The sequence below is a fragment of the Pan paniscus genome, chromosome 18 (assembly GCF_029289425.2).
Source record: "Pan paniscus chromosome 18, NHGRI_mPanPan1-v2.0_pri, whole genome shotgun sequence".
In the NCBI taxonomy this organism is placed as follows: domain Eukaryota; kingdom Metazoa; phylum Chordata; class Mammalia; order Primates; family Hominidae; genus Pan; species Pan paniscus.
In genome coordinates this window covers 66,316,878-66,338,331 of record NC_073267.2, presented here as the reverse complement: position 1 = coordinate 66,338,331, position 21,454 = coordinate 66,316,878, and the positions used below count along the sequence as shown (strand labels likewise).

At 50.0% G+C, this 21,454-nt stretch overlaps 1 protein-coding gene across 1 annotated transcript in view; it reads right to left on the bottom strand.

The window, feature by feature from the left end:
* SLC12A3 (solute carrier family 12 member 3) overlaps positions 1 to 21,370 on the bottom strand; it is a 69,694-nt gene extending 48,324 nt beyond the window's left edge. The window contains exon 1 of the mRNA XM_003823763.5: positions 711 to 21,370. Within this exon, the coding sequence (XP_003823811.1) occupies positions 711 to 992 (282 nt within the window). The 5' untranslated portion in view covers positions 993 to 21,370. The remainder of the gene's footprint in view (positions 1 to 710) is intronic.
* Between the last annotated feature and the right edge of the window lie 84 nt (positions 21,371 to 21,454).

The following is a 21,454-nucleotide window of genomic DNA, read 5'->3' as shown; positions in this document are numbered from 1 at the left end:
ATCCTTTGAGGTCAGGAGTTCAAGACCAGCCTGGCCAACATGGCAAAACCCCGTCTCTACTAAAAATACAAAAATTAGCTGGGTGTGGTGGTGCACTCCTGTAATCCCAGCTACTCGGGAGGCTGAGGCAGGAGAATCACTTGAACCCAGGAGGCGGAGGTTGCAGTGAGCCGAGATCACACCACTGCACTCCAGCCTGGGCGACAGAGCCAGACTCCGTCTCAAAAAAAAAAAAAGAAAGAAAAAGAAAAGAAAAGAAAAAAGAACAATTCAGCCCAATTGTCATATGGGAAAAGTGAGGCCAGACAGGGGTCATGACAATCCACCTTCCAGCCCTCCACTCTTCACAGTCCAGCCTCCCGGGCAGCAAACCCGGCGAGCCCTCTCTCTGAGGTGAACCTTCCCAGGCCCTTCTTGCCCTGTCTCTTTCAGGGGTGTGCAACCTGCTTGCATGCTTCTACTCACTGGAAGCTCATTACCTCTCTAGGCCTCCCACTCTAGCTTTGGGTTGCTAGTGATTGGCTAATATACATTCCAACATGTGCCCAGATTTCTGCAGCTCCACTATTTCACTGGGGCCTCTCAACCCAGGAAGAAGACTCTCCTCCATCCCCATGGCACAGGTGACCGAACTGAGGCTCAGAGAGGTTAGGTAGCTGGGTCGAGGTCACACCGCAAGGAAGTGGCCAGTCTTCTGAGACAGCACTTACCTTGAGGAAGGAGTGCAGGTCAGCCAGTGTGGGCCGGACCTTCCGGGGCTCACCAGGCTGGGTGCTGTTGGCATAGTGCTCATATGCGGGCACCACATCGATCGTGTTGTAGCCAAATGTGCGCATGCAGAAGGTGCTGCTGTGGGTCAGGTGGCTGGGGTGGCTGCTGTCATAGGCAGCTGGTGGAGAGGGCTCATCACTGCTCAGCAGTGTGCTGATGGTGAAGCGCCCGCTGCACAAAGTGGCGTCCCCAGGCGTCTCTGTTGTGGTCAGTTCTGCCATTGTCGCCTGGGTGTCCAGGGAGGGGCCAGGGTCGGCAAGGACACACAGGGTGGTTTTATAGGCTGCGTCTGCACTGGGGAGGAGGCAGGGAGGTTGGCCTAAACCGCCTGTGGCTGGTGAGCAGGGTCCCCGGACAGGGCCGGAGGCAGAACACCATTTGATTGTGGAGATAGGGGACCCGCCTTGGATCTGGAGGGCTGGGCTGGCCCAAAGCCAGCCACTCCCTGAGTCCTGGAGTGGCTCTTCTGAGTCTGGGGGCAGCAGAGATCTTCAGCCAGGATCCAAGAAGGAGTTGTCAGAGAGGACCCTGAGGGGCCCCATAAGGGATCCTAGAGATAGCCTGGTGGCTTTGTAGCAGGACGAGCTGCAGTCAAAACTCCTCAAACACCGAGTTAAAGAAGGAAGGGGTTTATTCGGCCCGGGGGCATCGGCAAGACTCCTGTCTCAAGAGCCGAGCTCCCAGAGTGAGCAATTCCTGTCCCTTTTCAGGGCTCACAACTCTAAGGGGGTGCGTGTGAGAGGGTCGTGATTGATTGAGCAAGCAGGGGGTACGTGACTGGGGGCTGCATGCACCGATCATTAGATTGGAACAAAACAGGACAGGGATTTTCAAAGTGCATTTCTATAAAATGTCTGTAATCTATAGATTACATAACCGATTAGGTCAGGGCTGGATCTTTAACTACCAGGCCCGGGGTGTGGCGCCGGGCTGTCTGCTTGTGGATTTCATTTCTGCCTTTTAATTTTTACTTTTTCTTTCTTTGGAGGCAGAAATTGGGCATAAGACAATATGAGGGGTGGTGTCCTCCCTTAGCCTGAGGACACACTCTGGGTCCTACTCTATGAGAGTTCAAAAACCTCTCATATTAGTATTTGGTTTTAAAAAATTTGTTTAATATTGGGAGGCTGAGGTGGATGGATCACCAGCCTGGCCAACATGGTGAAACCCCGTCTCTACTAAAAATACAAAAATTAGCCGGGCATGGTGGTGGGCACCTGTAGTCCCAGCTACTTGGGAGGCTGAGGCAGGAGAATTGCTTGAACCCAGGAGGCAGAGGTTGCAGTGAGTCCAGATCGCGCCATCGTACTCCAGCCTGGGCGACAGAGCAAGACTCTGTCTCGAAAAAAAAAAAATTATTTAGTAGTTTTGAATAGATGTATTATATAATTTTTTTTTTTTTTTTGAGACAGGTTCTGGCTCTGTCACCCAGGCTGGAGTGCAGTGGCACAATCGCAGCTCACTGAACCCTCAACCACCAGACTTCAAGAATCCTCCCACCTCAGCCTCCCAAGTAGCTGGGGCCACAGGCATACACCATCATGTTTGGCTAATTTGTTTTTACTTTTTGTAGAGATGGGGTCTCAAGTCACCCCAACCACCTGACCCTGGTTGCCCAGGCTGGTCTCAAACTCCTGGACTCAAGTGAGTCTCCTACCTCAGCCTCCCACCTCCCAAAGTGTTGGGATTGCAGGCGTGAGCCACTGCGCTTAGCTGGTATAACATTTAAAAAGATGTATATATATACACATACACACACACACACACACACACACACTCTCACACACACAAAGTTAGTCTCTCTAGCTCCAACCTATCTCCCAATGTCTATGTGTACCTCCAGAGACATCTACAAGTAACTCCAAACCAGAGCTCAGCAGGTCAGAATTGTAATCCATATCCACCAATAGACTGACAAGCCCTGGGGCTTGGGACCAGGCGGTGGCCTCCAGGGCCCCTAGGCATCACCCAAAGTGTGGGCCATGTTTCCCTGGGCCCTGCCTGCAGGGCCATTGGGTTATAAAGCTTGGGGAGCCAGCGCCTTTCCTGGCTCCTGAAGCCATCCCAGACAGGGCACCCCAGCTCCCATAGGAGCAGTCACCCTACCAGTGCTGGACCAGATCAGGACCCGATTTTGCCAGCACTCTGAGGCCACACCTTGCATGCAGGTGGCATGGGAGCAGCACTCTTGTTACCAGAGGTGCCTAAGCCATTGCAGGGAGGCAGTGGTGGAAATTTGAGCTGTCAGGGGATGAAAGAGGTGAGTTAGGGTCTGGAGAGATGAGTTAGTGGGCGCACACTTGATGTGTCACCAGAAATGGAGGGCGTATTTTCCCAGCTGTTGTGAGGGCTCTCAGTGTCAGCCCCTATGGTGCTGGCCTCACCTGTTGTCACCTTTCCTCCAAGAGGCCAGCATTCAATGACTGACGGATGTGGCTATAAAGAGCTGACACCCTGCCCCAGCTGAGGCTTTGGGTATACACCGAAGCTCACTTCTCCCTCTGCCCAGCCCTGCTTCCTTCCCTTCTACCCACAAGTACTGACCACAAGAGGCTCCCTGTTGAATGCCCTGCACACACTCCCCTATCTTGGAGTCTGCTACTCAGGAGTGGGGTGATCTAGCGGCTGATAAGAAAATCACTGATCTCTTTGTCACCTCTGCTGAGGTTTCCATCTTGCAGCCATTCACCCAACAAACTTTTATTGACCACCCACCATGCCATAGGTGGCGACAGGAGCCAAGGACACACATGGTGGGCACTGCGCCTGTGCTCATGATGCTGCTAAGTTCGTTCAGGAAATCAGCATGGAAACAGATCAGCCCAGCTGTGTAGTGAAGGTAGCAATGGGAGAGATGTCCCTGGAGGAGGGTCAGGGTAGGGACAACCAGGGAAGGCTTCTGGAGGAGGGGACCCCTGACCTGATTCTTAGAGAATAAGTTGCTCTTCCTAGAGGCAGGGGATAGAAAGGCTATTGCCAGCTGTAGACATCTGAGCTTGGCTTATGCTGTAGCTCTGGTCATCCTTGGGAGGGACATGGAGGGACATACTTCCTCTCCCTCCCTAGCCCTGCCTCTCGGGCTTGGGCTCACAGAGTTCACACAGGTCCCCCAGAGGACTGGCTCCATGGTGCTCGAAATCCTTAGGGCTCCATGACCCCCAACAGCCAGTCAGCACTGGATGATTGAGAACTCACAGGAAGGCCTGGCTGGCTCACTCTGTCCCTCTTGCTAACCTCTTACTCCTCTTCCAGAGGTGCTGGGGACAGGTGTACCCACCCAGCTGTAGGGCCAGGCAGAAGGGGTAGATGAAATGCTCAGCCTGTGTTAGGGCAGCAAACACTGTTGGGGAATCCACCTCCAAGATGAGTGTCTAGGAGTCCCACAAAATCATGGATAAGTTTTCATACGTCAGTGCACTTTTCTAGGGAGGAGACAGAAATTTCATCCACCTTGTTAGACTCACAAGCGCAGGGATCTGGCCCTGTTTTGTTCAGGGATAATCCCAAGCAACAAAACAGTACAGAGTGGGTATTCGACAAACGCTTGTTGAATTATGAAGGGGACGCAGAAGCGAAGAGGGCAAAGGGTGGTTCCATGGAAATCCTTGGCTGACAGAATGACCCCAAGCGGGGCTGATGAAAGTGGCCACTCCACAGGCCCTCCCAGCTCAGCATTCGGCCTCTAGTTTCGCATCTAGAGGTGAGCTGAGGATAACAGGACCTCAATGACAAACCCCAAAGGTTACGATCACTGTGCACTTTTTTTTTTTTTTTGCAAAGCTTATACATTTACCATATGTGTTAATTTTTAAATCTTCTCAGGGCGCCTCTTAATGACCCACAGGCCTCCCTACCCACTTCCCTGGATTCCCAGCCCCTCCTCAGAGAGGCATCTGCCAGTGGGGCTGAAGGCTTGAGGGCCCCACCCTGGCTTTGTTAGGGGAGAGGATTTGTGGAGGCCTCTCTCTGCTCATTACCTCCCATTGGGCCCTCGGGGTAGATCTTATCACTCGTCTCCCTTTTAAACTGCCATTTGACTGGCGAAAATCATAGCTGCCCTTTATCTGCTCACACCATTCCTACACACCCTGTCCCTGGGCAGCTGTGGAAAATTCTTGATTAAGATCTCACAGAGGAAGGAGCCTGAGGGGGCCTGGGCTGGTTTCCAGCAGTGCTGTGGTCCTGGGCAGAGTGAGGGGCCCTGACTGTGCTTGCCAAGGGTGACCTTGGGCAAGTCACTTGCTCCTCCCTCCAGAAAACCCTGGCCTAGACAGCTCCAAAGTCCCTTTCTGCTCTGGAGGGGTACATTTGCTGCTTCAAGAAACCTCTTCTGCCCCTCTGCCTCTCTATGGGGTAAGAGAGGGTTTTAGCAGGTCCCCTGGAAGGACTCATCAATAGGACATGCCAAGAGACTGTCAGACACCTTGTCCCAAAGCACAGACCCCCAGGAAGGGGAAGATTGCATTTGGATGGAATTTAATCAATTTCAGAAATGTTTACAGAGGCACTCTTTTTGATGGTTGGTGGGGACACAGTGCTAGGTCACACACAGTCCCTACCTTTCAGGACTCTGGCTTCCAGGAGAACCCATGGGCCAGGCCTTTCTGATCTGAGGTTCTATGTACCTGGAACAAAGCCCTTGATTTGGCCACAGAGTCTCAGTTCTCGCCGTTTCTGTATGACTCTGAGCGTGAAATTGACCTGGGTGAACATCAGCTTTGCAGCAGCAAAATAGAAATGACACTTCTACCAGGCATCCCTCGCCCCTGGCTGAGTGCAGCGGGCCCCTCGGATCTCCTGGCTCTCAGACAGAACAGGAGCAGTGAAGAAACTGAAACTTTCAGCCGTCAGGAAACCAGAGATGCGGAAACCCCAGAGAAGCAGAAACCCCAGATGCAGGTCCTGAAATGGTGAGGACAGAAGGCCCTGCTGCAACCTCAGAATCTCGGGGCCTCCTGTCTTTGCGGCTACAGAGGCAACTCAGCATTTATTGTGCTCCTCCTGTGTACCAAGCACTGGACCTCACAGCCTAACCTGGCAGACAGACCAGCAAGGAGATCATGCAACTGGCCAGCAGAGGAGGAACGCTGTCCAGAGGAAGGAGAGGGGAGAGGGGAAGGGAGGTGTGTGGGTGAGGGTGGAGGGGAGATGACAGGGGAGAGGAGGGAAAGGAGCTCAGGAGGGGTGTGGTCATTGCAGGGGGAGAGGCAGTGGGACTGAGGCCCACATAGTGCTGTGGGGTGGGGAAAGGAGGGAAGAAATACTGGGAGATGAGGCTAAAAGGGATCCAATTGTTTCTTCATTCCACTGCGTTTATTGAGTGCCCACTGCATACCATGCCCTGTGCTAGGCAAGGGAGGCACCACAGGGAACAAGACAGAGACCCTGCCCTCCTAGAGCTCACATTCTAATGGAAGAGACGGTAAATAAACAAGCAAGTATTATAATACATTTAGTGATAAGTGCTGTTAAGAAAACAAAGCTTTTTTTTTCTTAGGAAGGGTACATTAGGCCTCTTTGAGAAATTCGAGCCAAGCTCCAACAATGAGAAGGAGCCACCCACATGTGAGCAGGTATGAGCACAGGGGTTCCAGATGAGGGCAAAGCATGTGCAAAGGCCCTGTGGCAGGACTGTGGTGTGGGCTTCGAGACTGGCAAGGAGGCCTGTGTGGCTGGAGCAGAGGGACCAAGGAGTTGGCATTCAAGACATGTAAAAGGGAACATCCAGCCTTATAGGCCAGGGTTAGAAGTGTCCTATTCTATTCTGCAATGGTCAGGTTTATTTTTACAAGCTTATTTTGGCTGTTGTCTGGAGAATGGGCTGAGGGAGAAGGGCTAGGTAAGACTAGTCAGTGGGCATGGTGGCTCACACCTATAATCCCAGCACTTTGGGAGGCTGAGGCAAGCAGATCACCTGAAGTCAGGAGTTCAAGACCAGCCTGACCAACACAATGAAACCCCGTCTCTACAAAAATACAAACATTAGCTGGGCATGATTGCGGGTGCTTGTAATCCCAGCTACTCGGGAGGCTGAGGTGGGACAATTGCTTGAACCCGGGAGGCGGAGGTTGCAGTGAACCAAGATTTCCCCATTGCACTCCAGCCTGGGCGACAGAATAAGACACCGTCTCAAAAAAAAAAAAAAACTAGTCAGGGTCCATTGAAGGTACAGGACAGTGATGGCCAGACTTGGGGAATAGCTGTGGGATGGCAGGATGGTAAGAAGGTTTGGGAGCTGAGACAGATTGTGAAGGCAGAGCCAACAGAACCAGCATGTGGATTTGTGTGGGGCAGGATTCAAAGGAAGGAGGGACACGGGAGAGCTCTATGGGGGAAATTATTGTATTGTTTCCAAGTAGAGAACCCTGATGGGAAGGCCTTGAAGGCCAGGGTAAGAAGCCTGGCCTTTGTCCTGGGGTCTCAGGCCCCATCTGTTTCTGAAAAGCTGGCCCAGGGCAGCAGTGGTGTGGTGAATGGTGCAAGGCAGAAAGAAATGGGGCCAGGGAGGGCCAGGTGAAGGCTATGGCAACAATCAGGCTGGAACAGACAATGACCCCGGCTATGAGTTCCAAGGCCCACCCTTGACTACTCACAGACTTCGGCATCACACTGGAACCTCTAACAAATGCTGATTCCAGGGCCCCACCTTGGAGATTCTGTGGACCTGGGCAAGAGGAGGTGAGGGGCAGACATCAGAGTTTTTTGAAAGCTGCCAGGTGATTCTGAGGAGCAGTCTGGGCTGAGATCCAGTGAGCTACAGAGGACAAGCTTTCACACACAGACTCCCACCCCAACCCCATCCCCAGGTCCTTGCGTCTGGCCCGGTCCCACGAGGCTCGCCTGGAGAGGATGGGTATGATGCAACCCTGGTGTCGTGAAATAGCCGGGTAAGAGGATGCGCTGCTCGTCGGCCTGATTCACAACACCAGCTGCAGCAACGATACCAGAACTCCGCCGGCTTCCTCCTCTGGGCTGTGGCTCCTCCGGTGTTGAGACAGTGATGAACCCATACAACATCTTCCCCAACCAATGGCTCCCCCAGGCCAGTATGGCACCAGGGCTCAGGGGTGCATATGGTGGAATCTGGGTCCCTGCCCGCAAGGGGCTCACAGACTTGATGTTCATGGGGAAGAGGGGAACAGACATAAAAAAAACAAACCTGTACAATGCAGGGGGTGCAGAGAAACAATGGAGGTACTGAGCACTGGGAAGGCCTGGGAAGCCAGAGGCTGGACTGCAACCTCTCCAGCAACCAGGACCAAGAAATTGAGCCTTGAGGACGGGTGCAGGGGCTCACGCCTGTAATCCCAGCACTTTGGGAGGCTGAGGCGGGTGGATCACGAGGTCAGGAGATCAAGACCAGCCTGGCCAAGATGGTGAAACCTCATCTCTACTAAAAATACCAAAATTAGCCAGGCGCAGTGGCAGGTACCTGTAATGCCAGCTACTTGGGAGGCTGAGGCAGGAGAATCGCTTGAACCCAGGAGGTGGAGGTTGCAGTGAGCCGAGATTGCATCACTGCACTCCAGCCTGGGTGACAGAGTGAGACTTTGTCTCAAAAAAAAGAAAGAAATTGAGGCTTGAGGAGCACACAGTTGTGTCTATTGCAGTCCTGGTCCTCTACCTGGACAATGTTATAGCAGTTGGACACTAAGGTAATTGAAGCTATCGATAGCTAAAGCAAAAAAGGAAACATATATGATGAGTTAAGACATTTTCATTGTTAAAGGAAGGACTCCCAGCCAGGTGTGGTGCCTCACGCCTGTAATCCCAGAGCTTTGGGAGGCTGAGGTGGGAGGACTGCTTGAGCCCAGGAGTTCAAGGCTAGCCTAGGCAACATAGAGAGATCCTGTCTCTACAAAAAAATTTTAAAAATTAGCCAGGCATGGTGGTGCACACCTGTGGTTCCAGCTACTTGGGAGGCTGAAGTGGGAAGACCACTTGAGCCCAGGAGGTTGAGGCTGCAGTGAACTGTGTTTGCCTGGCTCCAGTCTGAGATCTTGTCTCAAAAAAAAAATAAAAAAGAAAGAAAGAAAGAAAGGAGTACTCCTAGTTCCTTTTTCTTCACGGACAGACTTAAAAAAAAAAAACAACAAAACCCTATTTAGCCAACATTCATTCCATACTTGTAGATATTAATAATGCATTAAACACAATCTGGCTATTTTGAAGGACACACAGAAGGATAAGGCATGGTCATCATCCTCAGAAGCATACAGTTCATCAGAGGAGGTAGCCAACAAATAGCCACAAGCTGAGGCGGGAAGACATAAATCCCTGGATAAAATGCTACACGGGTTCAGAGAGAGGATGATTTCCTCTGGCTTGTACCAGGGTAGAGTGAAGTAGATGACACAGAAAGCAAAAAGATAAGCAATTATTTAAGAAGGACAAAGTCCAATGTTAGCCTGGAGCTTCGTGGCAGCTCCAGGCAGAAAGCACAACGATGATCAGTAGTCACTACCTGATGAAAGAGTGAGATTTACTTTCTTCCCTTCTTCCTCTTCTCATTAAAAATAAATAAATAAATAAATAAATAAATAAATAAATAAATAAATCCCCATCAACTCTTTATCTGTCCATGCAGGTTTAGCTGGTGCTCAGCCCTACTGCATCAACACGAACTGGAGCAGTAATTCTAATAAAAATTCAGTCCTGTAATAACAGACACAAGCATATGTTCCTCCACCCTGATGACTCTGCCAATGTGCTCTCCAAGAAACCAAGGACTCGAACCCATTGTCTTCACTATCTTTGACCTTTCTTTTTTCTGAGACAGGGTCTCACTCTGTCACCCAGGTTGGAGTGCAGTGGCACGATTACAGCTCACCACAGCCTCACCTCCCAGGCTCAAGTGATCCTTCCATCTCAGCCTCCCAAGTAGCTGGGACTACAGGCTGTGACTACACTACACCCAACTAATTTTTTAAATATTTTTTTGTAGAGACAGGGTCTTGTTGCTCAGGCTGGTTTCGAACTCCTGAGCTCAAGTTATCCACCTGCCTTGGCCTCCCAAAGTGCTGGGATTACAGGCGTGAGCCACTGTGCCTGGCCAGCCTTTCATTTTCAAATTTCATTGGAAACCTTTTCTTTTTTTCTTGAAAGCAATAGGGGAAACATGATCATTCTGTTCCATTTTGAATTCCACAGGTAGACTTCCAATCAGAACACTCTTTAATGGATATTTTTGGAGTCTAGGGGCCTATGACTTGCTCCTGTGACCAGAAGCAGGAGGCCTAGAATCTCAGAGCTGCTTTTGAAAGCTAAGCTCCCCAACCCACTCTCTCAAGCCAGGCCCAGTCCAGGGAGTGAGGAAAGATGTGAGCCGAGAGGCCTGGCTGAGATCTGTACAGCCTGCTTTCTGACCTGGTGCTTTTAGGTCACTGTTGGTCAAATGGAGATAATTCTACCCAGCCATGGGTTTTCCGATGATATTAAGAGGGGATCTGTGAAAGCAGCATTTTGGAGGACATTAATAATGCTCTGCAAATGTAAACTTTCTGGTTTTTTTTGGTTCTAGCCCTTAAACTACCAGAAAAGAAAGGTGGGAGAAAATGTACTCATCCTCTACTTGTTTAAGGCAGTGCTCTTTGGTAAGGGCAGCTGCTACATGTTTTTGTATGTTGGTTTGTTTTTAATTTTTAAAATTTGAGGCAGAGGGAAGAGTGGGAAGAGGAGGAGCTCAGGTCCAAAAGCAGAAACGCAAAGAGTTGGCTTTTAGAGTCATCAGAGCCCAGGCCTTGACAGGCATTGCATGCATGTAAAAGCAGAGAACGTTCAGCCTCCTAGAAGCTCAGTGTCCAGAGGCTCTCCAACATCATCTGGTTGACTCTCCGCCAGATACCTGAAATAAGCGGCTTACTTCCTTACCATCCCCCAGCAGAGCTGTAAAGGATCTTCTGCCAGTGGTCACCCAGCACCCCAGGGTTCAGATGCAAGAAGACACAGGGGCTTCCCTCCAATGGGAGTCTGCACTCCAGGCTGGGGCCATGGTGGACCTTCATGCTCTGGCTCGGTGCAGGTCCTGCAGGGTATGGAGCCCCACAGCAGGAAGTTTGAGGGGTGGCCTGGAGAACAGAAGTCGGCTCCTTACCCCGAAGGAGCTTGCAGTTAGCAGCAGCACTGTGCACTGAAGAGGCTCGGGACAAGCCCATTCAGGGCACGTGCCTGCCAGTGGTGAATGCAGGAAGGCCAGGGGCAGCCGAACACTGGGAAAGAGCATCTTTGATCAGGGTCCCCGGGCTCCAGCCAGAGCTGTCAAGTGCTCATTCACTTGTGATCTCCTTAAAAATGTGCCCCCTGAGCCCCTCACACACAATGATGCTCTTTAATGTGTGTTTTTTTTTTTTTTTTTGAGAGGGAGTCTCACTCTGTTGCCTAGGCTGGAGTGCAGTGGCACAATCTTGGCTCACTGCAACCTCCAAAGCCATTCTCCTGTCTCAGCCTCCCGCGTAGCTGAGATTACAGGCGCGCGCACCACGTCCAGCTAATTTTTTTGTATTTTGGTAGAGACGAGGTTTCATCATGTTGGCCGAGCTGGTCTCGATCTCCTGACCTCAAGTGATCCACCTGCCTAGGCCTCCCAAAGTGCTGGGATTACAGGCGTGAGCCACCGCGCCCGGCCTCTGATGCCATTTTTAATGGTTAACTTCCCAACATTAAAAACCATGTTGGACGGCTAGGCTGGCTTTGACCTTGATGGGTATAGAGTTGGCAAGCTGACCCAATGGGACTTGGGGTGGTGCATGTTTTTCCCTAACCAGATAGAATTTGTATCTTCCTATTTAGTACATCTCAGACATTGTATGAAAATCTGTGTTGGGGAAGGGGTTTGGGGGATTTCCACATTTAGAAAGATCCACAGGCCTACTTCATCACTCCCTGCTTCAGTCACAGCAATGGTTCCTGACCCTAGCAGGGCATGAAAATCACTCGGAAAACTTCTAAAAAACAAGAATCAGTGCCTCGGCCCCTCCCCAGGCCAATTAAGTGGGAAGCTCAGGGGGCAGGGGCTAGGAAATCAGTAGCGGCAAGAATTCCTTGGATGATTCTAAGATGAAGCCAGGGCTGTGAATTGCAGGGCTGGCGCTGTGAGCTAGAAGAAAGAAGACGTTAACTAAGGCTGTGTGCAGCACAGAATCTGGCTCTTCTTGATAAAGGGATTGCTGATCTCAAGTTGTTTTTTTTTTTAAAGTTATCTTTCATGTTGTAAAATGCTTTTAAAGAGCTTTTTCTCTCCTGGTTAGACACAGGAATACATAAACTGGCTACCAGCCCTTTTGTGCTGGATTCATTGCCCAAGGACAACAGGTAACCTTATAATTATTGGTTTGCACAGAAAGTGTGTGCCCCCAAGTCAGACCACCCCTGACTCATCTCTCTGCCTCATGGGCCACATACACCCCAGGTGCCCTCCATACCTGCCACACACTTACCTCTTGAACAAGGGAGATGCCCTAGTCAGGCTTCTGCTTGGCCAGGGAAGGGATAAACATGAGGCCTGGGACCTCTGGCAGGCCCCTCAACTCACCTGAGTCCTGCTGTTTCTCCTGCTTCAGGGTCATAGGAGAGATTAACAGCTGCACGACACCGCTGGGGCATATGAAGCAGGCCAGCTGCAGCCAGGCCGAAGGGACCTGGGGGTCCCTGCATCCTGGGCTAGCAGGATGGCCACACCCACACAGTGTTCTCCCATCCCTGTAGGTCTGAATCCTGGTCACTTGCAGACAGCTCCTGCATCCTGGCCAGAATCTTTCCCCTTCATATGGCCCTTCCTTGTGGCTTTTTTTTTTTTTTTTTTTTTTTTTGACACAGGGTCTTGCTCTGTCACAGGGGCTGCTGAAGTGCAGTGGCTCAATCTCGGCTCACTGCGCCTTGAACTCTGCCTCCCAGGTTCAAGCTATCTCCTGCTTCAGCCTCCAAAGTAGCTGGGACTACAGGCTTATGCCACTACACCTGGCTAATTTTTGTATATATGTATTTAATAGAGACAGGGTTTCACCACGTTGCCCAAGCTGGTCTCAAACTCCTGGGCTCAAGTGATCCTCCTGCCCCAGCCGCCAAAATGTTGGGATTACAGGTGTAAGCCACCGTGCCAGGCTCCTTGTGGCATTTCTTAAGGCTTCCTATTTGATTATGGTGTCTGTGTGCACACGTACATAACCTGCTTCTCTCTTTTCCCCAACCACACAGTGAACCTCAGAAAGCAGGGATTGCACCTTAGTCTCAGAAATCACTCCACAGTGGGCCGGGCACGGTGGCTCACGCCTAGAATCCCAGTACTCTGGGATGCCGAGGCTGGCAGATCACTTGAGTCTGGGAGTTCGAGACCAGCCTGGGTAACATGGCAAAACCTCGTCTCTACAAAAAATACATAAAAATTAGCTGGATGTGGTGGCACGTGCCGGTAGTCCCAGCTACTCAGAGGATTGAGGTGGGAGGATCGCTTGAGCCCCCAAGGCAGAGGTTGCAGTGAGCTGAGATCGTGCCACTATACTCCAACCTAGGTGACAGAGTGGGAGCCTGCCTCAAGGGCCATGGTGGGTGCTAAATGGATGAGTGAAGCTCTTGAGTCAGCCTGGAAAGAGAGACCCTTATAGGAAGAGGCCCCTTATTGTCTCTCACCCCAGTAAGAAGGAAGCTCCTTGACGGCAGAGATCTTGATTCAGGTCACCATTGTGACCCTGTGCCTAGAACAATGCCTGGCACAGGGCAGACCCTTAAACATTTGTTGAACTGCATTCTCCACTTGGCAGTTCCTAAACAAACAGGAACCACAAGTTGAACTTGACATGTCAATGTCTTTCCCCATTAGCAAATTTTTGGCTCATCAATGTTGACCTAATTTTGTCTCTTATCAAAAAAAAAGGCATCCCTGAGGTGGGAGTCATTGATTTGACCTGCACCCATGTGCAGGCCCTGTTGTGAAGGGCAGAAGCCCAGTGGTGGAGGACATGCCTACAGCCTTGGAGACCGTCTCCACAAGGCAGGGAGCTGGGTGGCCACAATGAACGTTTATTTATGGAGAGCCCCCTGTGCGACAGGCAACAGGTTTTAACTTCCTCTTCCCAGTGGCCTGATGGAATAGAAACTGGCGTGCCTGCTTCCTACAAGAGCAAACTGGTTCAGAGCAATGGAAGGACTCGCAGCTCCCAAGCTCTGAAGCCTTGTGGTGCAGGGTGGCTGCCTGGCCAGGACTTGCTCCCTCCGGCCAGGGCACGGTCATTCCATGTTCCTTACCTTTCCCTCTTCCCATCCTCCGCCTCCTGCTGTTGGGAAGACCCTTACTTGCAGAATTTAGTTTTCAAAGAAGTCTGACATTCTTGTGCTTTCTGATGCTACTGGCAGCTGCCAGCCACCAGAGGGCCACATCTTAAACGTCTGTTTTTGAAGGAAAAAAGTGCTCTATTTGGTTTGGTTCGAATTTTCCTAAAAATTCAAGCCAGCTGCTCCGTCAAGCTGATCAGAGACCCACCCCGAGTGTGGTAGGGTCAGTGGTGTGGTGGGGGTGATGCCTCTAGACTGGCGCTACGGGAAGGAGACATTTGGGAAAACTGAGGAAAAAGAATTTCCAGCCAACCTCTCCAACGAAAATGTCTCTCCCCAATAGCACTCCCAGCAGGCAGCTTCCCCAGCCTCTGGGGCCTCACTTCCCACCATCAGTCCTCATATTTCTCTGTGGCTGTTTGCTTCTCAGGGCTTCTATGCAAACCTGGCCATTTCCAGGAACAGCTGAGGTGCCACTCATGTTGGGGGGACCAATGGCCTTAAATTTGTCTTCTTCCCTTGCCATCTGGGTGGCATTTTAATGGTTGTAACTGAGGACCCAGAAAGAATCTTCACCCCACTGAAAAGCCTATAGCTCTTAAGAAACCTGAGGCCGGGCGTGGTGGCTGAAGCCTGTAATCCCAGCACTTTGGGAGGCTGAGGTGGGCGGATCATCTGAGGTTGGGAGTTCGAGACCAGCGTGACCAACATGGAGAAACCCTGTCTCTACTAAAAATACAAAATTAGCTGGACATGGTGGCGCATGCCTGTAATTCCAGCTACTTGGGAGGCTGAGGCAGGAGAATCACTTGAACCGGGGAGGCGGAGGTTGTGGTGAGCTGAGATTGCACCATTGCATTCCAGCCTGGGCAACAAGAACTCTGTCTCAAAAAAAAAAAAAAAAAAAAAACCCAAATAAACAGGGCCACCCTTACCCCCAGAGGCCCTCTCTCCATCTGCTCCCAGCCCCTGAGAGTCTCCCTCCACAGCCACAGGCTGCCAGCCCCAGCTCCAGGAGGTGCTGTGCCATCCCACAGGAGGCCATTAAACCGGCTGATGGGGTCTGAGGCCCAGATTCCCAGGTGACTCATCAGGAAATGGCCTCCCAGATGCCAGCACAAGCTGAGGGCCCCAGGCAAAGGGGAGGGGCTGAAACTCTTTTGTGGAGCCCCTTCAGGGATAGCACACAGGTGTGGAGCCCCTTCAGGGATAGCACACTGGGCCACTGGGCAGCTGACCCACGTCACTTCGGAGCTCCTGTTAGGGCAGGTCTCCAGGTGGAGAGATATGAACACCCTACCTCCTTAGCCATCTGCACATCCTTGAGCAGAATCCCATGACCCAGATCCTAAAACATCTGCCCTGGTCAAAAGCACAGGCAGCTACTGTCTAAGAGAGCAGGAGACATCTGTCCCAAGGTCAGGCCCAAGCCTCTTCTGCCACCCCACCAAAACATGGCCCCCAAATTCCGGCTCCCCTTCCCCAAGGCCAATAAGTGGCTCTCAACCCCCATTTAAAATGCTTTCCACTGAAGGTCTAAAATAACGGGTTACAGATCTTAGCTGTTCCTAGCCCCCAGAATGCATGCCACATGCTGGGTTTATCACCAGAATGCTTCTGACTTACTGTCCCACCACAGTCAGAATCTGACCTTTCCCGCCAAGAATTCTGAAGTTCAGGGGGAGAAAGCACAAATTCAGAGCTGGGATGGGAGTCCTGTACTTACAGAGACCTCTGGGGACTTCGCAGACCCAGGGACTGGATAGGCCTTAGGAGCCTTCTTTGCAGGGAGTGGAGAAGGGGCCTGGCTCATTAACCCCCGAGGCCAGGTAGAGGCACTTCTGTCACCTTCTGAGGAGCCCCCAGGCTGTGCCTCAGCTAAAGATATTCCCAGGAAAGGCCTGAGAGAGGTTTCTGCTCCACTGAAGGACTGAACAAAGAGGGCACATGGCACTCTGGGAGAATATTCCAGAAATTTACTGGCTACAGACAGGGATAGTGGTGAAGGAACCATCCTAAACAGAGTAAATGCAGAAGTTACTGTACAGAAAGGAACATGCAGAACACATCCACCAACGCTCTCCCACCCTCTCCCTTCTCCCACAAGCACCACACAGAGTGACTCGAGAAAAGCAAAAAAGAAAAAAAGGAAAAAAATCAGTCAACTGAAAAATGCAAAGAATTCTCCCCCACTGAGTTTCTAACACAAGTTACTGATCAAGTGAGAAAAGGCTGTACTTTGGCTCTTTCCTTTCTTTCTAAAATACACAGTATTTGAAATTCCTGGTTGAAAAACACAGTAGATGACAGCCACTGAGGTCAACTGGGGCCCACATTATCCCGCTCAGCTGCCTGCCTAGCTCTTCAAAACTGCGTATCTCAGTCATTTCCGATGCCCACACAAGCACAAACAATGCACAAAATCAGGGTAATCCAATTCCACTAGAGAGTTCCCGGCAGCCCATGGCAGGCCTGAAGGTCTCTGGGCAGCTAGTATCAGCAGAGGCAAGCCCAGATAGGGCAGCCACATAGAACTGGGACATACTTACACTAGGAACTTCTTCACTGTTTATCCAAAATGCAAACTTAATTGAGTGTCCTATATTTTTATTTGCTAAGTCTGACCCGGATGAAGGGGACTTACCTGCAGGCCATAAAGCCCCTGGGTGCCACCTGAAAGCCTGCCTAGGCCAGGTCTGCTGAGGCCACCAAAGCATATGTTCTGATGCTGAAGTCCCCTCTGGGATCACTGGCTCCCCACTTCCTGTTCAAACAGAAGCCAGTGTCTGGGGCAAACTTTTTTGCCCTCCCCATCCCCAAGAAATAGAAGCTCAAGGGCAAAGGCAGCCAGGCGTACAGATTGTGCTAGCGCAGAGCTGGGTTTCTGCCAGCACCCCGTCCCTTTTTCTTTTTAAAGATCCGGCCTTCATTATTCACAGTACATCAAATTTCCACCCCCTTCTCAATGTTTCCCTGCTGCTGTGCAGCTCTGCAAGTTTCTGTCTTTGAAGGAACAGCCCTGAGTCTCATCTGATCCTGGGAGACATTATTCTCCTCCACCTTCTTTCAGACTGAATGCCTATTAAGGGCCCCCACGGTGAATCACGGAGTCTGAATCTAGGCACGTGGAGCTGATCCAGAGGATGTGGGGAGGAGCTTGGCACAGGAGGACAAAGCAAAGCATCTGCTCATTCAAATATCTGCTGAGCAATCTACTGTGGGCCAGATACCCCAGAGAGGGCACACAGGAGAAGCATATTGCAAAAACCAAGGTTAGGACAGGAAAATATCCTCTTTCTCTGGGTTAGCAACTTAGAACCACAAGTACTTCACTTAGGTGATCCTGGACAAAAAACGAAAAAAAACGAGCCTACTTTTAAAGAATTATGCACAACTCTGGGAACAAATCAGTGCTTAATTTACCTCAGATATTCCAGCTACCTAGCACGGCCCAGCACACAAAGAGGTTTTGAAATGATCTGCGGCAATGGAATCTTGGCTGATAAATACATGTGGCCTATCTAGCCAGTCACAAGTTATGTGCGTAACAAGGCAAAAAAGCAGCACAGACCACTTGAAATCTCTTTTCAGAACACTGTAGTAATTTTTAACTTTTTTCCTTTTCAGTTGGAAACAAGTGGCAGAAAGATTTATTTCCTTCCTGTCCCTGCCCTGTGAGGGATACCAATATATTATGGAATTGTCAGAAGATGGCGGAAGATGGGAAGACTTGTGGATTCAGCGTAGGATAAAGAATGGGGGATATTTTCTTCCACAGTTTAGACAACTCCTGTTTAATGAGATGCTGACTTCTTCCTGGTATTTCTGAGATGCAGGAACAAAAGCCCAATTCTGATATAAAACACACATTTCCATCAAGAATTTTGTATGTAACACTTTCTCCCAATTTGCTGACACAGGGCTCAATTCCTTTCCCAGCTGACTGAGGCTAAGGGAGAGTTCGCAGTCAGTGTGGGGACTGCCAAGACTTTGTCAGGCCTGGGTCAACCCGCCAGCCCAGGGGTTCATTTTCTGACTCAGCATTCAGCATGCTCAAGTCACTTCCTGAGTGGCATGCTGGAAATTTGGCAACTGATGTGAACCACCTAATGAACTAGACAAAGGTTCTGGTGCCTAGTAGAGAAAAAGGATAGTAGAGATCCAGTCTAAAGCAGGAAGGCGTTGGCAGAGTTGCATATAACGCTAATTTAGTATTAAGGGTTCTGGCTAGGTGCAGGCAATGGTAAAAATTCAAAGAGAGAAAAATCACCCTCAGGTTTTTTTTGGTCAGCAAATGCTGGACACTGCGGAAAAGTCTGTAGTTCTTTGCTTTAAAGTTGCCTGTTCTAGGATTTAAATGATGCATCAAGAGTTAACAGTGGCTGCCAAATTGTCCTTAAGAGGCTCTAATTAGACTGTAAGTTCGCGGAGGACAGGAGCTGGGTCTGCATCCTGGCCCCAGTGTAAAATGCGCACTTCCTGCTCTTTGATGAGCCCGCCCAGCTCATGAGTGATAAAGGAAGGCATCTGCTGTGGCAGAGCTCACCAGTTTCGCTTCAGTTTTCCCTCTGAGGTTGGGGAGTCAAAGAGTTTTTTGTTGCTGTTGTTGTTGAGCCAAAAGAAGAGAATCTGTGAAATTAAATCTCCAGGCCTCTGAAAAGGATCCAGATCAAGTCAGTACTTTCCTCTGAGTGTTTCAGTGAGTTTATTATGAGCCATTCTGAGACAGGAACAAACCCTGACAGTCTCAAAGTGCCCCCAATTTCATTAGAAAGATCGAAATCTCACATCTGGAAGACAAGACGCCTAGTGCCACTTTCTCTTAGTTTCTCTGGGTAAATAGTGAAATCCTGGCCCAACATCTAAGGAAAGAGTTAGTTCTCTGAAAAAGTGGGCTGAAGATGAGTTTTTAAGATAATAACCTGTCACAGGGTCAGGACTTCTGGGCATAAGCTGTAATGATGGGTACATGACAACCTGATGTTGTGGCCTTGCAAATTCAGCCTGTTTCTCATCTCTGCACAATTCCAGAGGCCTGTGCTCAATCGCACAATCAGCTTGTAGGACAAGAACTGGGATTTGCTCCATCTGAGGCCTGGCCCTTCTGGTATGAACCTACTTATCTTCTTTCTCCTACAAATGTCTCTTTCAGCAAGTCCTTAACTGCCAACCAGTGACCACTTTTCTCCCAACTCACAGCTCCCCTAGCAGAGCAGCTCAAGGTCTGGCTGCTTTTCTCTCCCTTCTCATTTTAGGACTCATCTACAGGTCAAAGAACCTCATCCCCTGGATGCAGGGCTGGTGTGCAGTTCTCTTTGGGACAAGGAGAACTGCAGGATGCAAGGAAAGGCAAATCCACGATTCTCATGGGATAGTGAAGAAGAGGTAAGCCAGGAGCAAACATGTATTTAAACAACTTGAGCCTTCTCATTTGTGGCATTGTTATATTTCTATCCGCAAGTAAAATCTAGTATTAGAAAAACAAAGCACTAAGTTGCACTTTATGAAAAGTCCAGAGTACTCTTATTTTTATTTTTGAGTCAGAGTCTCACTCCATCGCCTAGGCTGGAGTGCAGTGGCATAATCTCGGCTCACTGCAACCTCCGCCTCTTGGGTTCAAGTGATTCTCCTGCCTCAGCCTCCCGAGTAGCTGGGATTACAGGCGCCTGCCACCATGCCCAGCTAATTTTTGTATTTTTAGTAGAGACGGGGTTTCCCCATGTTGGCCAGACTGGTCTCAAACCCCTGACCTCAAGCGAACCGCCTGCCTTGGCCTCCCAAAGTGCTGGGGTTACAGGCGTGAGCCACTGCACTCGGCCAGAGTACTCTTTATTTTTTTGAGACGGAGTATTGCTCTTTCACCCAGGCTGGAGTGCAGTGGCATAATCTCAGATCACTGCAACCTTCGCCTCCCGGGTTCAAGCAATTCTATCTCAGCTTCCTGTGTAGCTGGGATTACAGGTGCCTGCCACCATGCCTGGCTAATTTTTGTATTTTTAGTATAGACGGGGTGTCACAATGTTGGCCAGGCTGGTCTTGAACTCCTGATCTCAGGTGATCCACCTGCCTTGGCCTCCCAAAGTGCTAGGATTACAGGTGTGAGCCACCCCACCCGGCCAGGAGTACTCTTTTTTAAAAAGCACTATTAAATCATTTGATTAGCTTAAATCAGCACATATAAGCAGGGCACAACTTGCTAAATCAAGGCCTCTGCAGGGCTCATGTTTCAAGACTTTCTAGTAAAGCTCAATTGAAGATAGTCCTCCAGGGTGACAAGATGGGACTAGAGGAGGAAGGCAGAACACAGCTCCACTGACCCTCAGGCCGCATCCTTCCTGGAACATGGAATCCTACTGATAAGCAGCAGTTGGTTCCATTATCTACAGATTATTTCTTCCCAAAAGAAAAGGTAACAATTATTTTAACAACTGGGGGACAGTGGGGATGACCACACCCTGTGACAAGACAGAAACTTCTCCCTACAAGCAAAGGCACCTTTGGTGACCCTTTGGGGATCTTAATATTCTGCTGGGAAAGAGTCTACCTCAGGGAGCCGTCCATCAAACCAGCAGAGCAGACCACTGCCCAGTGTCTCAAGGCTCCAGTTGGCCCATTCAGGAACAAACACGACCTAATTTGCTCTCTGGTTTAGTCTAGGGCTTTGGGACTGATGGTGGGGGAAACAGAGCAAATGATGGGTGACAACTACTGCTCAGGGAGCAAACACCCATGGTGCTGATGCCATGTGGTGGTCTGGATTCTGTACATTGCAGACTCAGCACGTGACCCATGAGACTGCCTGGCCAATTACCTTAATGAGTGGGGAAGGGGGTCGTCTGAGCAGAGGAACTGACCACCAGAGAAGGGAAACAGGGGCTTAAACGTCTTTCTAGGAGGGGTGTGTACAAGTCCGAGCAGTCAACTCACAGTGGAGCAGCTACAGAGGAGTGCAGTGGCAAGGTTTACCCCTTCCTTAAGTGCAAGCTGGGGGCACTTGCAACCTTCCTTCTTAAGGCTTTTTCTAGGTCTATGCTTTTATCTCCACTGGGTTTGCAACAGAACGGCAAACTGATGAATCCTGCAATCAGAGCTGATGATTTGGGGGATGGTCTTGGACCATCTGGACTTAAGTCACACTCTAGAAGAGGAGGACATGGAGTGCTTGATATTTCACACACAAATCTTATATCTTCTAAGGCTGAGGTTGACTTTCACATTCAAATAAAAATGTGAAAATGAATCGTGACTCTGCTATATGGAATATTATATCTAAATAAAAGTAACTCCCAAAGGCTTTGTTTCCTGGCTCATTTTGGGTAGATTTTTAATTAAGGTCAATTTAACCAAATAATGAATATCTACATAGCCTCTCATTCCCTGGCCCAAGAGCTAGTGATGGTATTTCCCATTACACAGA